This window comes from Columba livia, chromosome 6 (genome assembly GCF_036013475.1).
Source record: "Columba livia isolate bColLiv1 breed racing homer chromosome 6, bColLiv1.pat.W.v2, whole genome shotgun sequence".
Taxonomy (NCBI): domain Eukaryota; kingdom Metazoa; phylum Chordata; class Aves; order Columbiformes; family Columbidae; genus Columba; species Columba livia.
This window is the reverse complement of record NC_088607.1, coordinates 14,947,531-14,967,736: the sequence shown is the minus strand read 5'-3', so window position 1 is coordinate 14,967,736 and position 20,206 is coordinate 14,947,531. Positions and strand designations below refer to the sequence as shown.

Sequence of the window (20,206 nt, the reverse complement as noted above, 5' to 3'; positions counted from 1 at the left end):
GGATCATGCCAAGAGGGAAACTGAGGCAGGGGCTGAGCTAACTGCCAGGCATCTTGCCTGTGAGCCCCAGGAGGACCACTCTGACTGTGCCCAGATTGGACCCCCAACCTCCCTGGTTCTGCTAGTAATTTGGGGGGAGTGCCTGCCCCAGACCATGTTTTCCCCTCTTCCCTGTGCTTTTGCTTCCCCGCGCAGCTGCCTGAAGCTGTGGACCAAAGTCATTGGCATCGATTTTGGCTGATCTGAAGCACACTGGTTCCCAGCCGTGGTGGAGAGGGAGGAGGCAGAGAGCCCTACAGCCACCCTGCTGAGGGGTGCAGAATAAGGTAGGGGCCACCCTCTGGCCTGTGTGGCTGCTCCTTGCCTGGCCCATGCTCCTCTGTCCCCTGTGGCACATTTCTTGTCCTCCTGCAAGTGACTTTGCTCTGATCTGGGCCAGAACATGAGGCTGATGGTGGGGTGTCCTGTGTCCCGCCTTGTCCCTGTCAGCGGGTACTGCTCCAGAGAGGACTGGGATGGACAGTGGCATGCCTGTCTCCCACACAGGACAGGCCATGCTGCCACTCCACTCTCATCCTCAGGAGGACATGGTGTCACTGTGCAGCATAGGGAGGCACAGCCTGCCCTGCTCTACCTCTGCATCCCCATGCTGAGGAGCTGTGGGGTCCCTCTGACCTCAGTGGAAATTTGCCTTAGCTGTGGTGGTGTGAGTGGGACCCAGGTGTCCTGGATTAGCACTAATTGCTCCCATCACCAAAAGGTTCTCAGAGGAGAGGAAAACATGTTGCTCAAGGGGCAGAAATTGTCTGAGGTTGAACTGAGCCCTGGGCATGGTACATGGAGTCCTGCAGGCACACAGCTGTGTGTTGAGATGGAGGTGAGATGCTGTTTGTGGCTCACCCCTCCTCAGCTCAGGAGGCAGCAGGTAGGAGACTTTGCTATCTGGGGAAGGTCCCAGGCCGTGTCTGGTGCTGGGAAATGCCGAGTCCCCTCCAGCGGTTGTTTAACAGCCATGCCTGGGCTGGCAGTGACAGCCCAGGAACCACAAAGAGCCTGAAACTCTACACTAATGGCTCAGGCCTGCTAATGGACACAGGGCCATAGCACCTACTCCAGAGCCATCGACACTCCCTGCTGTGTTCCCCCTGCCCTGGCTGCTACTCTGCTCTCCCTGCCCCATCACTGCTGGTCCCCTGCCTGTCCCCTGCCTATGGCAGTCTCCCTGCCAAGGCCATGCAGGTAGTGTCCCAGGGGTGGGTTGTGCCAGGAGGTGTTGTACCTCCATGGTGGTGGGCTGGGGATGGGGCATCCCCAGAGACCAGAAAAATGCCCTAGCCCTGGGGAAGGGTTTGGTGGGAGCGTCTTTCAGCAAGACCTCATTTGCCTCTGGGGGGATCATGAAGGGGAGAGGGATGACATGGGGGAGCTAGCTGGCCTCAGAGCAAGGGCTTGAATGGAAGCACTGGATGTCTGCACCCTCTCACCCCGTCCATTTAGCAGTGTTCCCCCTCAGATCCCATTACAACCAGACCTGCTGTCTAGCAGCAGCAGTGGAGCATCTACCAGGGGTGCATTGTGCTCCAGGAGCTCCAGGGACAATCGATGCCAGAGCCAGTGTTGTTTACCAGCTGGTTAATCGCTGATGGACCATGTCATGCCACTGTTACTCTGTGCAACCACACCTGTCCCCAGCCCTGAACATCTCCTGGTGAAGTTGCACACATGCTGCTGAGCTGTCCGGAGGGCTCCCAGCCCCCTGTCAAGAGCTCACTTTAGCCAAGCTCTTGGGAGGGGGCAGGCAAAGAGAAACACTATTGATTTTGGCTCCTGAAGTGCAGCATCAATAATTCAGCATGGAGCAATTGGTTCTGGCTGGGAGAAGAGGTGGGCGGGAGGTAAAAGGCAGGAGAGCCACCCGTGTAGTTCAGCCTTAGATGAATATTAGATGAAGCTGCAGATTGCTATTGGCAGGATAATTGGTGCCTGCCTGGGGCTGGCAGGGCTGTCCCTGCCTTGGCTGGGTCAGGGTCTGTACAGGGAGCAAGCAGGATTGGGGGTGTCTTGGAGAGCCCCCAACCTGAGTTACTCTGGCCCCTGCCCTCTCCAGTGGGGCTGTTGCCCCAGAGCTGAGAATGCAGAGTGTGAAGCATGGCCACCTCCCGGTGCCTGGCTCGGGGTGATGGTCCTTCTGGAGAGGGGATAAAATGAGCATCCCCGTGGTGCTAATGAGAGCAAAGCCCTGTGCCGAGCCCTGCTTTCCTCCTGCTTTCCAAGAATGATTTTGGCAGAAGTGTGGTGTCTTGGCTGCAGGAGGGACCAGCCCTTTGGGGCACAGTGCCAGGGGTACTTGGGCTCAGGGCACCATCCAGCCTGGCAGGTTTGGCAGAGCTGAGAGGTCAATGCAAACTGGCTGGAGGTAGGGTAGATCCTGGAGCATGGAAATCCATCTTGAGACAGCTGTAGGTGCTCCAGGTTGAAGTTTGGGGTTTTCTGGGTTGGGGTGCAACAGAGATTTCTCCATGTGCAGTGGGTTTAACCCTTGCCTTTCCTTTTCCAAAGGCTGACAGGTTTTTCAGTTGGCTGGAGGGCTGGGCAGGGTCTGGTGGCTGAATCAGTAGAGAGGTGCCCACTCCTGGTGAGGGCTTGCAAAGTGGGAGGGCAAGGGCCAGAGATGTACAGTAGCTACGGCGAGGCTCTGAGTTTGGATTGTGGCATAATCTTATACTCTGAGACATACCATAGCTGGGCTGCATCCTGCCAGCACTGGGGTCTTGGAGAAGAAGGTCTCTTGGGGCCCCTATGCTCTCCTCTGTGGAGCATCTTTCACATGTTCCACACCCAGGGACATCAGCCCTAGTCATTGCTGTGGACACAGGATGGGCTGCACTGTCTTGCTCTGCCTGGATACAGTGAAGCTGTGTGAGGAGGGGACTTGGCACTGGGTTGCCTTGGCTGTGACACCCACAGCTGCAGCCAGGACAGGGCATTTCTCCCAACACTGAGCTCTCCGAGGACCGCAGCACGCACCGCACCGATTCTGCCATGGCATGGTGTCATGTCCCGCTCAGCCCAGCTAGATGTAATTAGCTTGTTGAATCTATTCTCCCTCCGGCCTTGTGTTAATCACTTTTCATATTGCTTCCCTCCCACTTCCCTTTGGCCTGGCTTACTCTTTCTGTTGTTGATGTGCCTGGAGAGGGGAACATGGGGACCCAGCTGGACACAGAGCAGGGACCCACTCTGCTGAATCCTGCCTCAGAGATGGGCTCTGAGCTAGAGGATGGAGGGGCAAGGAGATCACTCAGCCCCAGGGAGGTGAGAAAATCTCAGGCTGGAGAAAAATCAATAAAGCCAGAGAGCAAGGGAGCCTGTTGGGACAGCACTTCTTTGCAGCCCTGCTCTGCTGGTAGAAGGATGGACCCTGGGGGTCCACTGGGAGAGGCTGGCGTGCAGCTGGCCTGGGGCTCTCGAGCACAGGCTGCGTTGGGCTACAGGGTGCTGTGAGAGCTCAATGGGGTCTCCTTCACCTCTCCCCTGCAAGGAATTGGACCCCAGGACTGGGCACAAGTGAGACTAGAGGTGCTTTGGCCAGGGCTCTATGGGATTGTGGTCACCAGAGCTCAGGCAGTAGGAGGTCTCATGTGCTGTCCACGCCTGGCTCCAGCAGTCCCTCTCAGGAAGGCAGGGAAATGTCTCATTCCCCACAGGCCCCTGCCCAGGGTCTTACTGTGCAGCTGGAGCAGGGGGTGGCCACACTGGAAGCAGATTTTAGGCAAGAGATGCATAGAAAACTGGCTCTAAGAAACTTTCTACTAACCACTGCTGCCAGGCTGGGGTCTCTGCCCTGCTGCCCACAAGGCAGGGCTTTGGGTGGGCTGCAGGGAGCCGCCACTCTGGCTGGCTGCCCCACCATGCTGCCCTCCCTGGAGCACTCTAGCACCCTGGAGTGTAGTGGGGTACACTGCCCTCCAACAGAAAGCAAGGTACCCAGGGCTGGCAGGTCCCGGCTGTGGCTTCTCCACTTGCACGTCTTGCACATGGCTGTGACTGACTTCCTGGTGTGGAGAGGTGCAGATGTTCCCCCAGGAGGTGAAAAGGGAAGAGGTGAGGGTGGCAGGTGTCTGTGGACGTGATCAGCAGACAAGACTGAGCTCCAAGGCAGGGAGTTCCTCTTGCTGTACAGTGGGTGCATGTAAGGTGGGGACAGGTTTGGTGGTTTGGGATGAGGGTCCCTGCTTGAGAGTCCCTGCGCACAGCTCGACTCCAGGGATGGTGCTACCACATGCTGCTGTTGGGGTGGGAGCTGGGAGCAGGTGAGCCTCCTCTACGCACCCGATGCTGCCAGCTCTGCATCCCTCCATGGTTTCCAGTGCTGTGGGGTGCTTGTGTCAGGCTAGGTAGGAGCAGAGGTGCCCTGGGGTGAGAGCTGACCCCTAAGTCCCTTGGGCAGCTGCATGGGCTCCCTCCTCCCCTGCAGCCTGAGGGACCCCAGAGGGTGCTGGGGTGGGAAGAGGGAGGGCCAAGGCAGGTTTCTCCTCCTCTGCCCTCCCCTCTCCTCCCTTGCTGGGTCTGTCACTGACAGACCAGCTGCCTGCTGGGTCTGTGTGTCTGGGAGATGTCAGTTGCTGGAGCACCCTGGGACCTGCAGGGGCTGCAAACGGTGGGCGTCATCCTGCTGCTCTGCTCCAGCCTCAAGCTACTCCATGCCCTGGGCATCATCGACCTGGCCAGGGGAGGTGGGACAGGGATGGGGATGGGGTTGCAATGAGATGGGGACATTGTGGTAGAGGTGTTCCTCACCTCCTATCCCAGGCACTGTAGGGTGCTTGGGGGAGGTTTGGGAGATTTGTGTGTTTTGGGGCATTTGGGTGGTATTAGGGTGTTGGAGGGTGTCTGGTGGCATTGGGGTGTAGAGAGCTGGGAAAGTTAGGAGGTCTGAGGGTATTTGGGAGTGCTGGGATGCTTGGGAGGGCACTGCGGTGCAGGGGCATGGGGATGTTAGGGTGGGAATATCTGTGGACATTGGGATATGGGGTGTTGGCGTGGACGATGCTAAGAAGTTAGGGTATCTGGGAACATTAGGGTAGGGGATGTCTGGATCTGGAGGCACTGGGGTGCAGTGATGTGGAGGTTACTAGGGCCTAGCTGGGGTGTTGCAGTCTGGTGGTATTGGGGTGCAGGGGGCTGGACTTTGTCAGATAATGGAGGGCTGCAGGTGACTGGGGCTGGGGAGAGGAGTGGGAGCTGGGGGCAAAGAATGATGGATGTGGGATACGGCATCGCACAGTGGAAAGCTTTCCCTGCTGCCATGGGAACTGGCAGCTATGGGGAGAGTGTGGATAAAAGAGGCTGGAGCCCCTGTCCCCTTTGCCCACCCTGTGGAACTGTGCCAGGGTTGGGGAGGGAAGGGGCTGCTGTGGCTGCTGCGCTGCCTGGATTGGCAGGTGGGTGCTGAGGACAGGGTTGGATGTGGTTAGACAAGAGGATCCAAAACATGCTGGAGTGAGGGCTGTGTGACCTGTTGGTTGTGCCTGGTGATGGTGAGAATGCAGAGAGCTGCATGGTGCTTCTGTCTTGTCTCCTTCAGCTGCATCCCTTGGCTGTGCCACAGACAGTCCTGGCTCAGACAAGGGCTGCCAACAGACTGCATGAGTGCAATTTGGGGTTGGTTTGCCCCCATCCCATCTGCCTTCTGGCTGGCGCTGCAGATGCTGCAAGATGAAGGGGCTGCAGCCCCTCAGGCAGCCAGGTCTCAGATGGGAGCTGTGATGGGAGGATGTGATAGGAATGACCAGAGGAGCAGAGCAGAGAGAAAGGAGGAGGCTGTTGTGCCCAGGGGTTGCTTTCAAACCCCTTGTGATGGAGGGCGTCCCTGAAATGCCTGGGACTGGGCTGGTCTGTGACAGAGGCATATCTAGGCTTTGTTCCTGTGCCTTACTGGGGGGCAGGTATGGATGGCATCTGGGTGATGGGTATGCAGAGCACCAGCTCTCTTGCAGGACATGCTGTCTGCAGCCAAGAGGAGCTGCTGCTCTGTTGAGGCATTTTTTGGGTAGCTCCTCTAGCACCTTAGATGTGCTGGTTCCTGCTGCCAGAGATGTTCCTGCCAGGAGGTGGTAATGGACACAAGGCAGGATGTGTCCCTGCATTAAAGTTTTGTGGCAGAGTGATGCACACAGGTGTCCCAGTCCCTCAACCTTACCTGCTCTGCTTGGGGAGCCCCTGAGCTCCGTTGTCCCTTGGCAACCTGTGTCCTGTCCTATTCGCAACATTTCGTACATGGTTTGGCCTGAGAAATTATTATTCTGCCAACGTCTCCTTTGGACACAGCCAGGCCATCTGAGAGCGCTGTCACAGACTCAGGGTGGGAATGGGGACAGCACTGCTGTAAGCCCTGCTTGGCTCTGTGGCCCCTTCTAGCTCATGCCCCTATCTCCCTTCAGGGGCTGCTCAGCATGAGGGTTGTGCAGCTGCTCTCCACTCTCTGGTACCAGAGAACATCCTGGCCCTGAGCCTCTGCTCTCCCATGAACTGCAGGTCTCAGCAGCTTTGCTGCTAACAGCTCCTTCAGCCCTGCTAGGTCTGGGTGTTCAGGCTGAGGCTGTCCCTGTCCCACCTCAGGACAGGGACTCTCTGTGTCCTGCCTCTGGAGATGCCAGCTCTTATTTCTTTCCCCTAATGGATGACTGTCTGGCCCCAGCAGCTGCTGCAGGCACTTTGGCACTGGTTTCACTCAGCTCTGTCACCAGTGACTGATGAGGGTCATTTGCAAAGCTGCTGCTGGTGGGACCCATCCTGTCCCCCTGCGGCTGCTGGGGGGGCTTGCTCTCCCTTTCTCCTGCCAGCCTTCATTGCAGACCCCACAGAGCTGTGGTCCCCCTGACTGGGAGGTGGCACTGCCCGAGGCTGGGTGCTGTGCAGGGGGAGCAGAGCTGGGGGCTGGTAGACCCTGCACAGGATGATAGTGAGCCACAGGTTGTAGGGGCAGCTGGGCTCAACATTGTTGCCTGGATGGATACAGAGCCATGGCCTGGGACGGGGGCTTGGGGATGTGTCTCTGGCCTCCCAGGAAAAGGTGATGCTCTGGAAGGGGATGGAGGCTCATCCACTGCAAAGAGCATGTTCTGGGAAGTGCTGACCTCTTCTCCCATGCTGTTCTGGGCCTGCCCTGCCCCTTTTGGCTTGTCCCCTTACTCTGGCTGGAGTTTGCCATCCTGATCCCTAGCCAGGATACCTGAAACGGCAGAAGATTCCCTCGCCCAGCTGCCTTCTGCCACCCCAGCCCTGCTGCCAGGGCAGATCATCCCTGGGGTACCAGCTCCTCCCGACTTTCCAGCTGCCCCAGTGTTGCCCCATGTGGCAAAGCAGGGGCTGTGGGAGCTGCATGACCAACCCTGTGGCTGCTGGTGCTCTGCTCCCGTGCTGGAACGGTGCTGTGCTCAGGTGCTGAGCTGAGGACACTGGTGGGTCTTGCTGCTATGGGATGCACATCTTCAACCCATCGTGATTATACGTTTACTGATGGATTATTACTGAGAGTGAGGAGGAAGTTTTGACACTGCCTGTTGGTTTGTTATTGTAGGGTCTTTTCTAGCAGGAGGGTGCTGTGGAAGGGAGTGGGTTGGTCTCCCCAGCCAGTTGTCATTGGGAGGCCACTGTGGCTCTGTGGGGAGGGTGGGGACATGGTTATGCATTGGGCTGACCCCAGCTGCTGCCTTCTCTCTGGGGAGACCACAGAGCTGCCCAGGCTTGAGTCCTACCTGGGAAGGGGGGTGTCAACCCAGCAACAATGTAACTCCCCGACATGGTGGCACTGGCTGGATTCAGCCCCCAAGGACACAGCAGCTGCTGGTGGCTCAATACAAAGTGGTCCATGACTGTCCCAGTGGTGGTCTCTGTTGGGCTCAGGGATCTGCTGCTGTGGGCCCCTGCAGAGCCAGTGTTCAGCAGCCTCTGGGATTCATTTCAACAGCGTGGGGATGGGAAATTCCTTCCCCTTTTGGTGCTGTTCAAGGACTGAGGCTTGGTTTGTGCATGTGTTTCAACCTCGCTGGGCTGCGGAGAGATGCTTGGGAAGTGACAAGTCACTTAATCCAGCGGACCTCCAGCCACAGATAAAACACTGCCAGCCCTCTCTGTTGGCTTGCTTTGTGCCCAGCCACTTTGTGGGTCTTGCAGAGGGGTGGTAGGAAGAACGACATCTGGAAAAGGAGCTGTCAATGACAGGGACAGGGCTGTGTGCTGTAGACATCCCGTGTGCCCAGCGCGGCAGCACACATCCAGGCTCCACTCCCCATCTGTGGGCAAAACTGTTTTCTAGCAAGGGGGAACCCAGGAAGCCCTCAGACTTGCTCACGGTTTGTATGTTGGAGACAGGAAGAGTATGGTGCGTCCTTCCCTGCAGAGCCCTCAGGTGCACCAAAGCCAGGACAGCAAAACACCAGTCCCGGTCACCCCTCTCCTGTTGTTGAGCTGCATGTGCTGGACGTGCTCCCTCCCCTGCCCTGGGGCCCCTGGAATCGGGGTCTCTTCAGTTTCCTCCTTAAGAAAATGCCCATGTTCTTTATTTTTTTTTTCTTTTTCCTTCTTTATAACAAACTAAAGTGTAACTTGCACCTGACCTGACCTACTGCACGTGCCTATACCTGCTGCCCCTGTGAGTCCAACCACAGTTTACTCTCTGTTGCATCTCTCTTGCTGTGTGGTTTCCCTTCCACCCTGCTCCCTTCCCTTGTCCATTGCCCTGGCATTGGGTGTCGCTGTGCCTTCCCTGTCACTTCCCCCTGGGCAAAGGGGCTGCTTCTGCCTCCCAGGTCTGTTGCCACAACTTGGCTCTGCCAGAGTGACCTGGCCCCAGAGCATCCTTGAAAGGCTGAAAGGTGCAATTTCCCTTTTACTCTGTAAACTAAAGCTCTAGAAAAGTAGCTGGGGCAAAATAATGTTTTATGCACAACTGATGCCCAATTCTAGGAAGAAAAAGGCCTCTTTTTCCTCACCTGTCTGCCAACCCCAGAGCAGACTGGAGCCAGCCTGTGCTGTCCTGCCAGTGCCAAGATCCTAGCCCTCACCCTTCCCACTGTCACCCCACGACAAATGCCAGGGGGTGCGTTCGTGCATGGTTCCACATCACTGGCATACCGCTGTGGATGCTGCTTTCCTGGGGACAAGTTTGCCCTCTCTGAGTGGCTTTGTGTGATGTCCTGCTGGGAAAATAACCTCCTGGAGCTGTTCTCCATCACCCAAAAGTGATGGACCTGCCTGCTCCAGCCTCTGCTGCCTTGGTGTAAGCTCAAAGGATCCCAAGTCCTGCCTGTGGGCATTTGGGAACCAACCTGCCTAGCAGGGGCTGCTGGATGCAGACCCACAACCCTATCTTGGAGCTGGGTACCACACAGCACCATTTCCCCGACACCTGGGGTTCAGTGTAGCCCCACAAGGCTGAGAAAGCTGCTGGAGAAGCCACATCTGCTAGAGGGCAAGAGAAACAACCCCTAAAACAGGGCTTGGGATGCGTATGCATCGTGACCTGCTGCTTGCAGAGGTCTAGGGCACTTGGAGCAAATGTGGTGTCAGCAGAGCCCTAAAGGGACTTCGCACCTTTCATCTCGTGGGTGCCCCACACTGCTGTCTGCCTCCCTTTGGGGGCTGGAGCCCAGCACAGCCTTTATCCCCTCCTCTTCCTCCTCTCCCTGCCTGTGGCATTAGTCCTGCGCTGAGTTTTCTGGCTTGAGGCACTGCGGGGCCCTGCGGGAAGGGAGGGAGCGGGTCTGCAGCCGTGGGGCAGTACCAGCTGGGAGAGATGGGGCTGAGCAAAGCCATTGGGGTCTGGATGGGGGATTAGGGGGTGGTGGGGGCATCTGTATAGTGAGGGGACCTGCTATTAATGCAAGGCCACTTTGAAGCAATGGTCATGGGCCAGGCTGATGTGAGGAGCCCCTCACCTGGCCCCATGGCCTGACCAAGGCAGAGCCCTGAGCCCCATTCCCCTTCTGGTTGTCTCTAAGTGGGTCCCCTGGCTCGGATCTCAGTGCCATGCTGGGATGGGGGTGCATGTCGCAGTCTGGGCTGCATGGCTGGGTTCAGCGCATGCTTGGCATTCAGCTGGTGGGTGCCAGCGGGATCAAACCCAGGGCCCAGCTCTAGGGAGGATGCAATGCCCTGGCTCAGCTGCAGGCTGTTTCTTGGGCTCCATCCTGCCCTGCATCCCTGCACAGCCCCACAGGGAGGGAAGGGTCCTCAGGGAGCAAGTATTTGGTCTTGAGACTACAGGGCAGAGTCTAGTCCTGCCTTCTCGTGGGTCTCTGGGCTGCTGGGTGTCTCCAGTGCACCCAAACATGCTCCAATGGGAGGGTGCAGAGGTGCTGGCTGTGGATAGCCAGCAGGGTTGCCCCTTGCTACTCCCATCCTTCCCAAGGAGGGAAACTTCAGTGCTGGGTTTGTCCTGAGTTGAAGCAGAAAGGCTGAGCAAAGCCTGGGCTGGGCTTTGCCTTCCTGCTTCTCTGGCCTCACACTGCATGTCCTGCCCCTGACCCCGCTTGCCCTACGCTGGGTGCCCAACCCTGCTGTCTGCCGGGTCCAGGGGCCGCTGCTCTGTTAACTCTTCTGCTTGGTGACTCCTTCTTTCTTCCAGGCAACCCGCCGGCCCAAACTAAAAAAGCGCTGAAGCAGCGATTCCTCAAACTGCTGCCCTGCTGCCGGCCCAAATCCATCCCCTCGCTCAGCGAAAGCAAGTGCTTCTTCTTGCCTTTGTGTGTGTGTGTCCTCGGTGGTGCTGCTGCCTGCCCTCCACCCTGGCCCTGCCCATGGGAAGGGGATGCCTCCACCACTCCCCTGCCCTGGGTTTGGGATCTATTAGAGCAGTCCTGCCCCGAAGGGGTCCAATCTGATGAGCTCTGCACCCATCTCTGCCCTCACCTGCTTCCAGGCTGGTTTTCCCCCTCTCCAGCTCCCTGGAGTGGCTCCCACAGGATGCACAGCAGCAAGACCCTCTTTGGAGCTGGCTTGGGGCAGCAGGACCCTCCTGGCACTGGTTATAGGGCTGGGGGTTTTTGCATAAAGCGCAGTGTTGTTTTGGAGATGGAGGTGTGATGGGGGGTGGGCAAAAAGGGCTGAGCAGGGAGCGAACATAGAACTGCCCAGAGTGCCCCCACGACTCCCTCCACCAGGTATGCTTGGCCACTTGGTGAGTCCAAGCCCCTGCCTGGGGTCTCCCCCTGCCCTGCAGTGCGAGCTGGCACCCCAGAAGAAGAGGTGAGTATGGAGGGGCAGGGGCTGATCCACCACATAGAGGGCGGGGGAACCTCCTATGGAGCCACAGCCCCTCTTAGTTGCAGTGGGGTCTGGGGGTGCTGGCTGCTGTGGGCAGGGGTTGTGCAGCTTGGCAGATGATGGGGAGAAACCACTGATGAAGGTGGGGCACAATAGGCAGGGTGGGGTCTGGACAAGGCTGGGGGTTATTTAAGGATAGAGGTTCTGGGGGGCAGCTCTCCTGCTCGACACAAGCACTGGCGTAGCACACACTTGCAGCATGTCCAGGATCTCAGCTTCACAGCACAGATGCCTGTGCTGGGGGCGGGGGGGGAAGGGGCAGACAAGGGGGGTCTAAGCACTGTGGGGGTTTTCACACCCCCTTTCTGCTCAGCCTTGGCTGTACCAGAGGCTGGGGGAGGGGGGGCTGTTGCCCAGTGCGAGCTGCTGTTTTGTCCCCATGGTGTCTCTGAGTGTCCCCTGCTGGCATAGACCCAACTCCAGCTGAGCAGGGCACCCCAAAAATATGTCACCCTGGGCAGGTGTCGGAAGATGGGGTGTGCTGCGCAAGGTGCCTCTCCTGCCCCCAAGCAGGGCAGGGCAGGACAGTGCTGGCCTCAGCTGTCCTCTCTTCCCCTGGGTTCCTTGCAGACAGCGTTGAGGATGAGTTTGAGCTCTCCACTGTCTGCCACCGCCCTGAGGGGCTGGAGCAGCTCCAGGAGCAGACCAAGTTCACCCGCAAGGAACTGCAGGTCCTGTACCGGGGCTTCAAGAATGTGAGTACCCCTCAACCAGCTTTGCTACTTCCCCCTCCGCTGCCATGTCCACCTTCAAGGATGCTTCGCACCCAGTGGTGCCTGCGGTTTGCAAAGGTTTTTTTGGACCTTGGAGTTCAGTTTATATCAGGCTGCAGCCTGATCTCACCTCCAGACATTTCAGTGGGGAGGCTTGATCCTGTGCTCCATCCCTTGGGTGCACCTCCTTGGGTGCCTGGGTTGCAGAGCCACTCCAGCAAGGACTGCAGCACACCAAATCGGGGAGATGTTCCAAGCAGCCTTACCAGCTGCCCCACCAGGCAGTGCAGGGCTGGGGGGCGAGGAAAGTGAGCTGCAGGGATTTAGGGGGGGTCGTCAGCCCCTCTCTGCAATGTGGAGGTGACGCTGTGTCTTGCCGTGACAGGAGTGCCCAAGCGGCATTGTCAATGAAGAAAACTTCAAGCAGATCTACTCACAGTTCTTCCCACAGGGAGGTGAGTGCCTATCCCCACCTCCAGCCCCATGCCCTGCATGGGTGCCTGCGTGGGGCCGGGGGGTCACACAGCACCCACCCTCACACTGTCTGCCTCGCCCTAGACTCCAGCACGTACGCCACCTTCCTCTTCAATGCCTTCGACACTGACCATGATGGCTCTGTCAGCTTCGAGGTAAGCAGAGACCAAGGAGGGGGCCAGGCTAAGGGAGAGGGTAGCAGGGTGGGGAGGACACATCCCTTTGGGTGCCATGGGCTGGGCTGAGTGGTGTTGCTGACTGTCACAAATGGATGGTGACCTTCACAGGGGCTGGTGCAGTTTATTAAATTCCCAGAGGTAGTGGAAAAACACTGAAAAGCAACAAAAAAAAGTTTTCTTTATTTTCTGGCTAGTGTCTTGTAGGTACCCAGACTGGCAGGCAGAGTCACGGCTGGGTCTTGTCCAGGCTTTGGCTGAACAGCAGGACCTGGTGTATATTGTCCTCTTACGTGCTGTGTCCCAAGGGATTTACGTGGATCGTGTTTGAGGCCAAGCAATCATTTTTCCCCAGGCTCTTTTTGACACTCAACATTTTCCTTGTCAGCCCAACCCTGGGGCGCATACTTTTTGGGGCTGAGTTCCCCCTCTGTGGGAGGGACAACCAGGGCTGTGCCATCTGTGAGACCCTTTGTGGCTGTAACTCCTGTCTGCCTGCCTTGCCTGTCCTTGCAGGACTTTGTGTCTGGGCTGTCCATCATCCTGCGGGGCACCATTGATGACCGCCTGAACTGGGCCTTCAACCTCTACGACCTGAACAAAGATGGTTGCATCACCAAAGAGGTGGGATGGGCGGTTCCAGGCTGGTCCCTGAGGCCAGCACAGGTCTGAGCCTGGCAGAGACAAGGGCAGGACTTGGGGGTGTTGGCTGAGCTCTGGAGAAGAGCTGGGGGTGGTCCAACATTTACTGAGCTCAGCTTTGCAAACAGGTTCCTCCTGTCCCCCTTGCACTGGTGTGTCTCTGGGGTGGAAGGCAGATGAGAAGTGTGCTGCTTTGGGGCTCAGTCACACAAGCAGGCACACACATGGCCCTACACGGTGCACAGAGCTGGCAGAAACACACCTGGGCACCCTACAGGTCCTTCAGGAGCATCACAAAAAAGGTGTGGGATGGGGACAAGGCAGAGGTAGAGCCCCATGTTGACCCTGCAACCATGCTCCCCTTCCCTCCAGGAAATGCTGGACATCATGAAGTCCATCTATGATATGATGGGCAAATACACCTACCCAGCCATGCGGGAGGAAGCGCCCCGGGAGCATGTGGAGAACTTCTTCCAGGTGAGCCAAGCACATCCTGGGGAACTAGAGCTCCAGTACAAAGCCAGTGGCTGCCCAAAACCTGGCGTGGTGCAGGAGAAAACACCCCATACTGGGGATGAAGCAGGGCTGTGCTGGAGCTAGGGAGAGAAAAGACCATCCTGGTTCTGCTGGATATTTGGCTATGGCTGGGACAGGGCTACACTGTGTCCAGCTCCTGCGGGGCCCAGGCAGGGGGTGCTGGCCTCTCCCCAGGGCTGTCCTTGCCATAGCCCCCTTGCTGTGCTTGTCTGCAGAAAATGGACCGAAACAAGGATGGTGTGGTGACAATCGAGGAGTTCCTGGAGTCCTGCCAGAAGGTAAAGCCACCAGCATCTCTGCTTTGGGACTGGGACACCTCCCTGTCCCTTGGGGATCTTTGTCCCCTCATCACCATCCTGGCAGAGAGGGGGGGATGGCAGGGCTTCCAAGGGCTAAGCCTGGGGCTCTGCTTTGGGAACTGTATCTATGCTGGCATTCCTGTTCAGATAGGGAGAGCCATGCATCCCAGTAGGGCTTGGAAACTACCTGTAATCCTTGGGGCTCTTGTCCCACAGCTCAGAGCTGCCGTGATAGTAAAGCGAGGTTTGGGGGGAGCTGCTCAGATTGCTGTTCTGTACCCAACCCCCCCACTTCCCACCTCTTCCCTGCAGGACGAGAACATTATGCGGTCCATGCAGCTCTTTGACAATGTGATTTAGTTCCTGGACCTGCCTCCAGCTGAGCTCTCCTGCCACCAGGCCCAGAACCTGCTTCTCTCTCGACTTTTCCTTTGAGCCTCCCCTCCACCAGCTGCACAGGTGCCCTGGCAGGAAGGGGCTTCCCTTCCTGGGCACAAGGTTGGCATTGGGATCTTCCCTTCCCCCTGGGCCAGCTCCACTTTCCTTGGGTATTCCCAAGCAGGTACTCCCAGATGTTGAGGTATGAACACGGCTGGCACGGAGCGAGTGTTTGGCCTGAACAAACCTCCCTGCACCCATTCCCGGTGGGGAAGCTGCAGTCTTGGTCTGCTGTAGAGGTTTCCCCCCATGCAGAGCACCCTGTGCAGCCATGGCTTCCCCATCCCTCGCCCTCCCCAACCCTGGGAGCCCCCAGCACTGGCTCCAGGCAAAACCCTCCAGCAATGCTGTCTAGAAACCAATAAAGTTTTGCAATGGATGCCACCAGATTGGCTTCCTCCCCTGCCCCAGCTGTGGCCTGATAAGGGGAGCATGTCTGGCACATTGACCATGAGCTGCTGGCTGCCCTCCTTGCCCAGCCCCTGGGTGGGTGGGTGGGCAGAGGGGCTGTGCCAGGAGAAAGCAGCCTCATGAGCACTTGGGGTTCATTACTGCATGAGCTGTGGGGAGCAGCCCCTGATCCGGGTGGGCCCCAGTTGGACCTAGGAGGCTCATCCTGACCTGGGCAGAGGGGAGACTGAAGAGACCCTCAGGTGCCTTCTTGTGGCACTGGTCTGCCCAGGATGGGTTGGGAGAGCTGCAACCTCAGCCCCTGTCCTTCGAGTTCAGGGTGCTGGTATACAGGGGACCTTGGGGACCCATTTTGAGGCTCTGATGGAGAGACAGCCTTACCACCCTTCCCTGAGGACATGGCAGCCAGGACATGGGGACATGCAGTAGAGGGAGACATGCTGGGCTCTGGTGTCCACCCTGGCCCTTGGCTCTCACAGCCATGTTCCTGGCATTGTTTGCAGTGTAGGAGGGTCTTGCTGGGGCTTTTCTGCTGACCTTCCCTGCTCCTGTGCCCTGGCCTGTCCCAGCCCACCAAGGGGGCTGGGGAGCAATCAGTGGGGCAGAGGTGTTCCCACAGGCATAGCCCTGTGCTGGGGACACAGCTGAGCTGGCAGCTCCTCAGGGAGAAAGTCAAGGCTGGGGCTGGCCAGGAGTCAGTGCTGTGCCACCAGCAGGCTGGAGGGATATCCTGGGGTGGGCTGGGCTCAGCCTCTTCTCCTGGTGCAGCCATGCCCTGGGGTAAGAGCCTGCTTGGACACCTCAGGGATGGAGCCAGCATCCTGGGGCTCCCCGCATCTTCACCACCAGCTCCTCAGAGCTGGCTATGTGCAGGCAGGCCTGTCCTGCCCATACACCCTTGAAGCCCTAGCTGGGGCAGTGATGCTCATGGGCTAATGAACCCGTACCAACCCCTGAAGCCTCTCTGTGTAATCCCACAGGCATGGGGAACGTACCCAGTGCGGGCAGCCCTGGCTCTGCTGCTGCAGTCTCTGCATCCTTAGCAACCAAGGGTGATCAGGGCTGGCCTGAGCTGTGGTGTCTGGGGTCAACAGGGGAGGGGTGAGCAAGGCCAGTACTTGTATTGGGCCAGGCCCCAGACCCAGGCTGAGCCCCTGGTGTCGGAGCCATTAAAAACCCCCTCCCAGGGCCATGAGCCAAAGCTACAGGGCTGCTTCCCAGGGTCACCACCCACGATCCAGCCCTTGCAGACATGATGTGTTTTTTAGGTTCATTCAATACGTTGTTCATCTCACAGTCCTGTCCATGGGTTTGCCATGTGGCCAAGCTCCCACCTGCAGTCTCCCAAGGGTGGGATGGCAGGTATCCTGACCCTTGCCTCTCATTCTCCCCTGTCCTCCCTACACCCAGGTTCTCTGGGTTATCCATTGTCCCCTGCCACGCGGAGCAGATGCCACTTACTCCCTCACACTGCAGGTCGCATGGTGTGACCCCCCCCCACCCTGGGGCATGGTGACCCACAACCCGCTTGGTATCTCCAGTCTGTATATTTTGTATTATAACAATAATATGGGTTTAAAACAAACAAAACAAAAATAAAATCTAACCACAATCGCTATGCACACCACCGTTGTATCTTTGCCTCTGTCACATGTCTGTGGGGGGCAGAGGAGATAGGGGCTGGGGGTCTCTGCAGAGGGTTGGCAGCCTTTTCAGGGTGCTGCAGGTGCAGGGTGCATTGGGAGGTTGCATGGGTATGGGGTGTGTGCTAGGCTGCGTCCCAAAGAACCTGGCTTTGCTGTTGATGGCCCTGTAAATACAGCCTTTTCTCCACTAAGAAGCTGTAGGCATTAGGCTAATGGGGTGTTACACCAAGCACATCTGTTCTCAGGAGTCGGGCTGTCAGGTGTGTTACAAGATTGTCATGGGAGCTTCTGAGTGAACCCAAGCTTAGGACCAGATGACACTTGTTTAGGATGGAGTATTAAAGGCTGAGCTAACAGGAAGATACTTGGTTACCAGCCTGAAGAGAGGTGTGTGGTCTGGAAAGAGGTTTTTTTTATGGACATGAACAGACAGGTATTCACTGATCCTTAGAAAAGTGTAGCCTTGAGAAGTGGAAAAAATGGCTTGAAGCAAAACAAAGAAGAAAAAAAGATGCAGGTAAGTAAGAAAACAGCAGAACAACAGGCTAATGGACCTGATGTGGGACAGTGACACCTTCCAGCATTGTGCAGTCTGTGGTCCAGGAACTGAAAGCTCAATGCAAAGAGCTGCCTGGAGACCAAAACATATTAAAAAATTAAGCTGTCGCTATAGGGGGGAATTTTCTTTGTACAGCTGGGAAAGCTGCAAGTCTGCTCTTTCCAAAGCCTCTGACTCCCTAGGGACTTTTTGACCTGCTGGTGATTGCCCAGGTCTGTGTACAGCAGTGTGAGTCGGCCTGAGTGTATTTTCCCATCTAACACATCCTTCCTAGTATATATAACTTGTGAGATCTGCTTGGCTGGTTGCTGTTTTGGGCAAGGCCATCTGTGGGCTTGATGTGCCCTCTCCTGGCATAGAGATGCTGTGAGTGACTGATGGGGTCCCTTTGGTCCCTTTTCCCAGGGTGAGTGGTAGTGGTGACAATGGGTAAAAGAGTGCTGTGGGTCTCACTCAGCTCTCACATGCCACTTTAGCCTTTTCATGCTAAAGGACAATAGGTTTGCTCAGGGACCATTGCTGGTTCCCTGGTAGCCAAGAAATAATCTCTGAAGACCTGCAGGGAAGACTGGATCAGTCCCTCCAGGGGTGTCATCAGCTTGCTATGAGAAGCTACTGTGTGAGACAGCGCTTGGAACCAGGTGTCCCTTGTTAGGACGTGGCATTTAAAAGTGGGTAACAGTGAAGTTGTAGGGTTTATGCTGAGAGTTGAAGTAAGAGCTGGTGGGTCCTCAGAAAAGGGCAGCTTTCTGTTGTTTCAAGCCATCTTTTTTCCCAGCTTTCAGAGGTAAAAAGAATTGTAGCTATGTGGAAAAACAGCTGAGCAACTGGATGAGGCACCAGATGCAGCCTGGGGCACTGATTCACTCCAGCATTCTAAATATTGGATAGAAACACAAACATCTTGTAGAAGGATGAGATCCAAACACTGGGGGAGCTGTTACTGCAGGAGTATTTCAGCATGACCAAAGCTGTGAGCATGATGCCTTCAGGGTCCCTTCTAACCTAGCAGCCAACTGCCCAGCTCTGCACAAGGTGGTATAAAAGTGCTGTGTGTTTTCCACGCAAATTCTGTCCATTTCTCCTCTTCCATAAAGTCTTGTTGCATGGTAATACAATTTAGCAAGTTACTATTTAGGGTAGCTGTACAATTGTTATTTTTGCTCTTTGAAAGCTTTAGTTTGGACTTGATGGTAACTAGAGATGCTCCTTGGCCAGGGTCTTTGCAGCTTCCTGAGCACGTGTATAGATGGAGCCAGAAATGCAGCTGTCTTGGGTTTCTCATTGTGCCAAAATATCATCAGGATAAATAAGCTTGAAGAGCAAGAAACAGACTTCAAAAATGCAAGGGAAGGTTTCGGGAGAGCTGAATTGGGTAGGGGCAAACAGTGTCCAAATTAGCAGGGGATGTTTTAAATCAGTTTCATTCATTCTTTTTCAGTTTTGGCTGAAAAATGACAGAGCTGCTCTGATGTCTGCAGGCTTTCTCCAGTCCTTCCTCACAAACTGGGCTTTCCAGCAGCTTTTTGCTCACTGATTTGTTGTTGGCTCATACCTGCCATGCCCTCCCCAGTGCCAGCAGTATGCCTGGGTGGCCAAAAAGGTGAGCAGCATCCTGACATGCATCAAGAATAGTGTGGCCAGCAGGACTAGGGCAGGGATTGTCCACCTGTACTCGGTGCTGGTGCGGCCCCCACCTCAAATACTGTGTTCGGTTTTGGGCCCCTGTTGTGTATTGACAAGGATCATGGCTGAAAACATTGTGGCGAAACTAGTTCAGACAGGAGATGACACATTCAGAGCAGGGGTAACTGCGATCTACATATCAACGACGAGCTAATGAGCCACAGATCAGGCCAGCTGACTGGCCGGATGTGGAGGATGTGCTGGAGGGCACATAGCATCATCTACTGATATGCCCAGCTTGGCAAACAAAGGGGAAAAGTTGAGACCCTTTGACGTGGCCCGGGACTTGGCGAGACTTGTCAATCTTTTGCAATCATCCCTTCCCCCTGGATTTCTGCATGATACAAAGGGGCAAAGCAGAGACCCCTCAACGTGGCACAGGTCACCACAAGAAAGACATTGAGGTGCTGGAGAGAGTGCAGAGGAAGGGTGAAGGGTCTGGAGCACAAGTCTGATGAGGAGCAGCAGAGGGAACTGGGGCTGTTTAGCCTGAAGAAAAGGAGGCTGGGGGAAGACCTTATTGCTGTCTACAACTGTCTGAAAGGAGGTTGCAGTAAGGAGGGTGTTGGTCTCTTCTTCCAACTAGCAAGTGTAGGATGAGAGGAAACGGCTTCAGGTTGCACCAGGGGAGTTTTAGATTGGCTATTAGGGAAAAGTTCTTAATGGAAAAGCTTGTGAAGCAGTGGAACAGGCTTCCTGGGGAAGTAGTTGAGTCACCATCCCTAGAGGTGTTTAAAAGACATGTAGATGAAGTTCTTAGGGACATGGTTTATTGCCAGTGTTGGGTTAACGGTTGGACTCGATGATCTGAAGGTCTTTTCCAACCAAAATGATTCTGTGATGCTCTGGGAGCCTGTTGCTCCCAGCCCCACATGCTCCCACAGAGCTGGAGTGATGCCATCTGAATGGCCCCTCCTGATTTATTAAGATCTCAGCTTGGTAGCCTGTCCTTCAGCATCCTCGTAGGCCCTTCCAGGTGTGTAAACATCTGCAAACGGAGCACCAGCTGTGCTAGGAGGGAGCGTCTGAAGGAGCTTTCCCACCCCGCACCCCACCGTGCCGCCGGGACCCCGCAGCCCCGCCGCAACCGGCACGCGTCCCGCGGGAGCGCGCGCGGCCCCCACGTGAGTGGTGACGCATCGATCGCGCGCAGGCGCGCTCCCTCCCACGCGGCTCCTCAGCGCCGTCCTCTGAGGCGCATGCGCAGAACAGAAGTAAACACTTCGTTCCCCTCCCCGCGGCGCCGCTTCCCTACACAAAGCCTACAGCGCATGCGCCGCCCCTCTTCCCGCACCTG

The 20,206-nt window shown here is 56.6% G+C and overlaps 1 protein-coding gene across 6 annotated transcripts in view; it reads left to right on the top strand.

Annotated features, from left to right (window-relative positions):
- KCNIP2 (potassium voltage-gated channel interacting protein 2) overlaps positions 1 to 16,642 on the top strand; it is a 46,981-nt gene extending 30,339 nt beyond the window's left edge. For 3 of the 6 annotated variants that reach the window (XM_065067207.1, XM_065067206.1, XM_065067205.1), the window contains exons 2-8: positions 11,899 to 12,023; positions 12,427 to 12,496; positions 12,600 to 12,670; positions 13,208 to 13,315; positions 13,706 to 13,810; positions 14,086 to 14,148; positions 14,482 to 16,642. In XM_065067207.1, coding sequence (XP_064923279.1) covers positions 11,899 to 12,023; positions 12,427 to 12,496; positions 12,600 to 12,670; positions 13,208 to 13,315; positions 13,706 to 13,810; positions 14,086 to 14,148; positions 14,482 to 14,529 — 590 coding nt within the window. In that variant the 3' untranslated portion in view covers positions 14,530 to 16,642. Of the gene's footprint in view, positions 1 to 371; positions 4,737 to 10,630; positions 10,727 to 11,898; positions 12,024 to 12,426; positions 12,497 to 12,599; positions 12,671 to 13,207; positions 13,316 to 13,705; positions 13,811 to 14,085; positions 14,149 to 14,481 lie in introns of those variants that run through there. The other 3 variants (XM_065067204.1, XM_021293856.2, XM_065067208.1) reach the window with 2 other exon arrangements.
- The last annotated feature ends 3,564 nt before the right edge of the window (positions 16,643 to 20,206 follow it).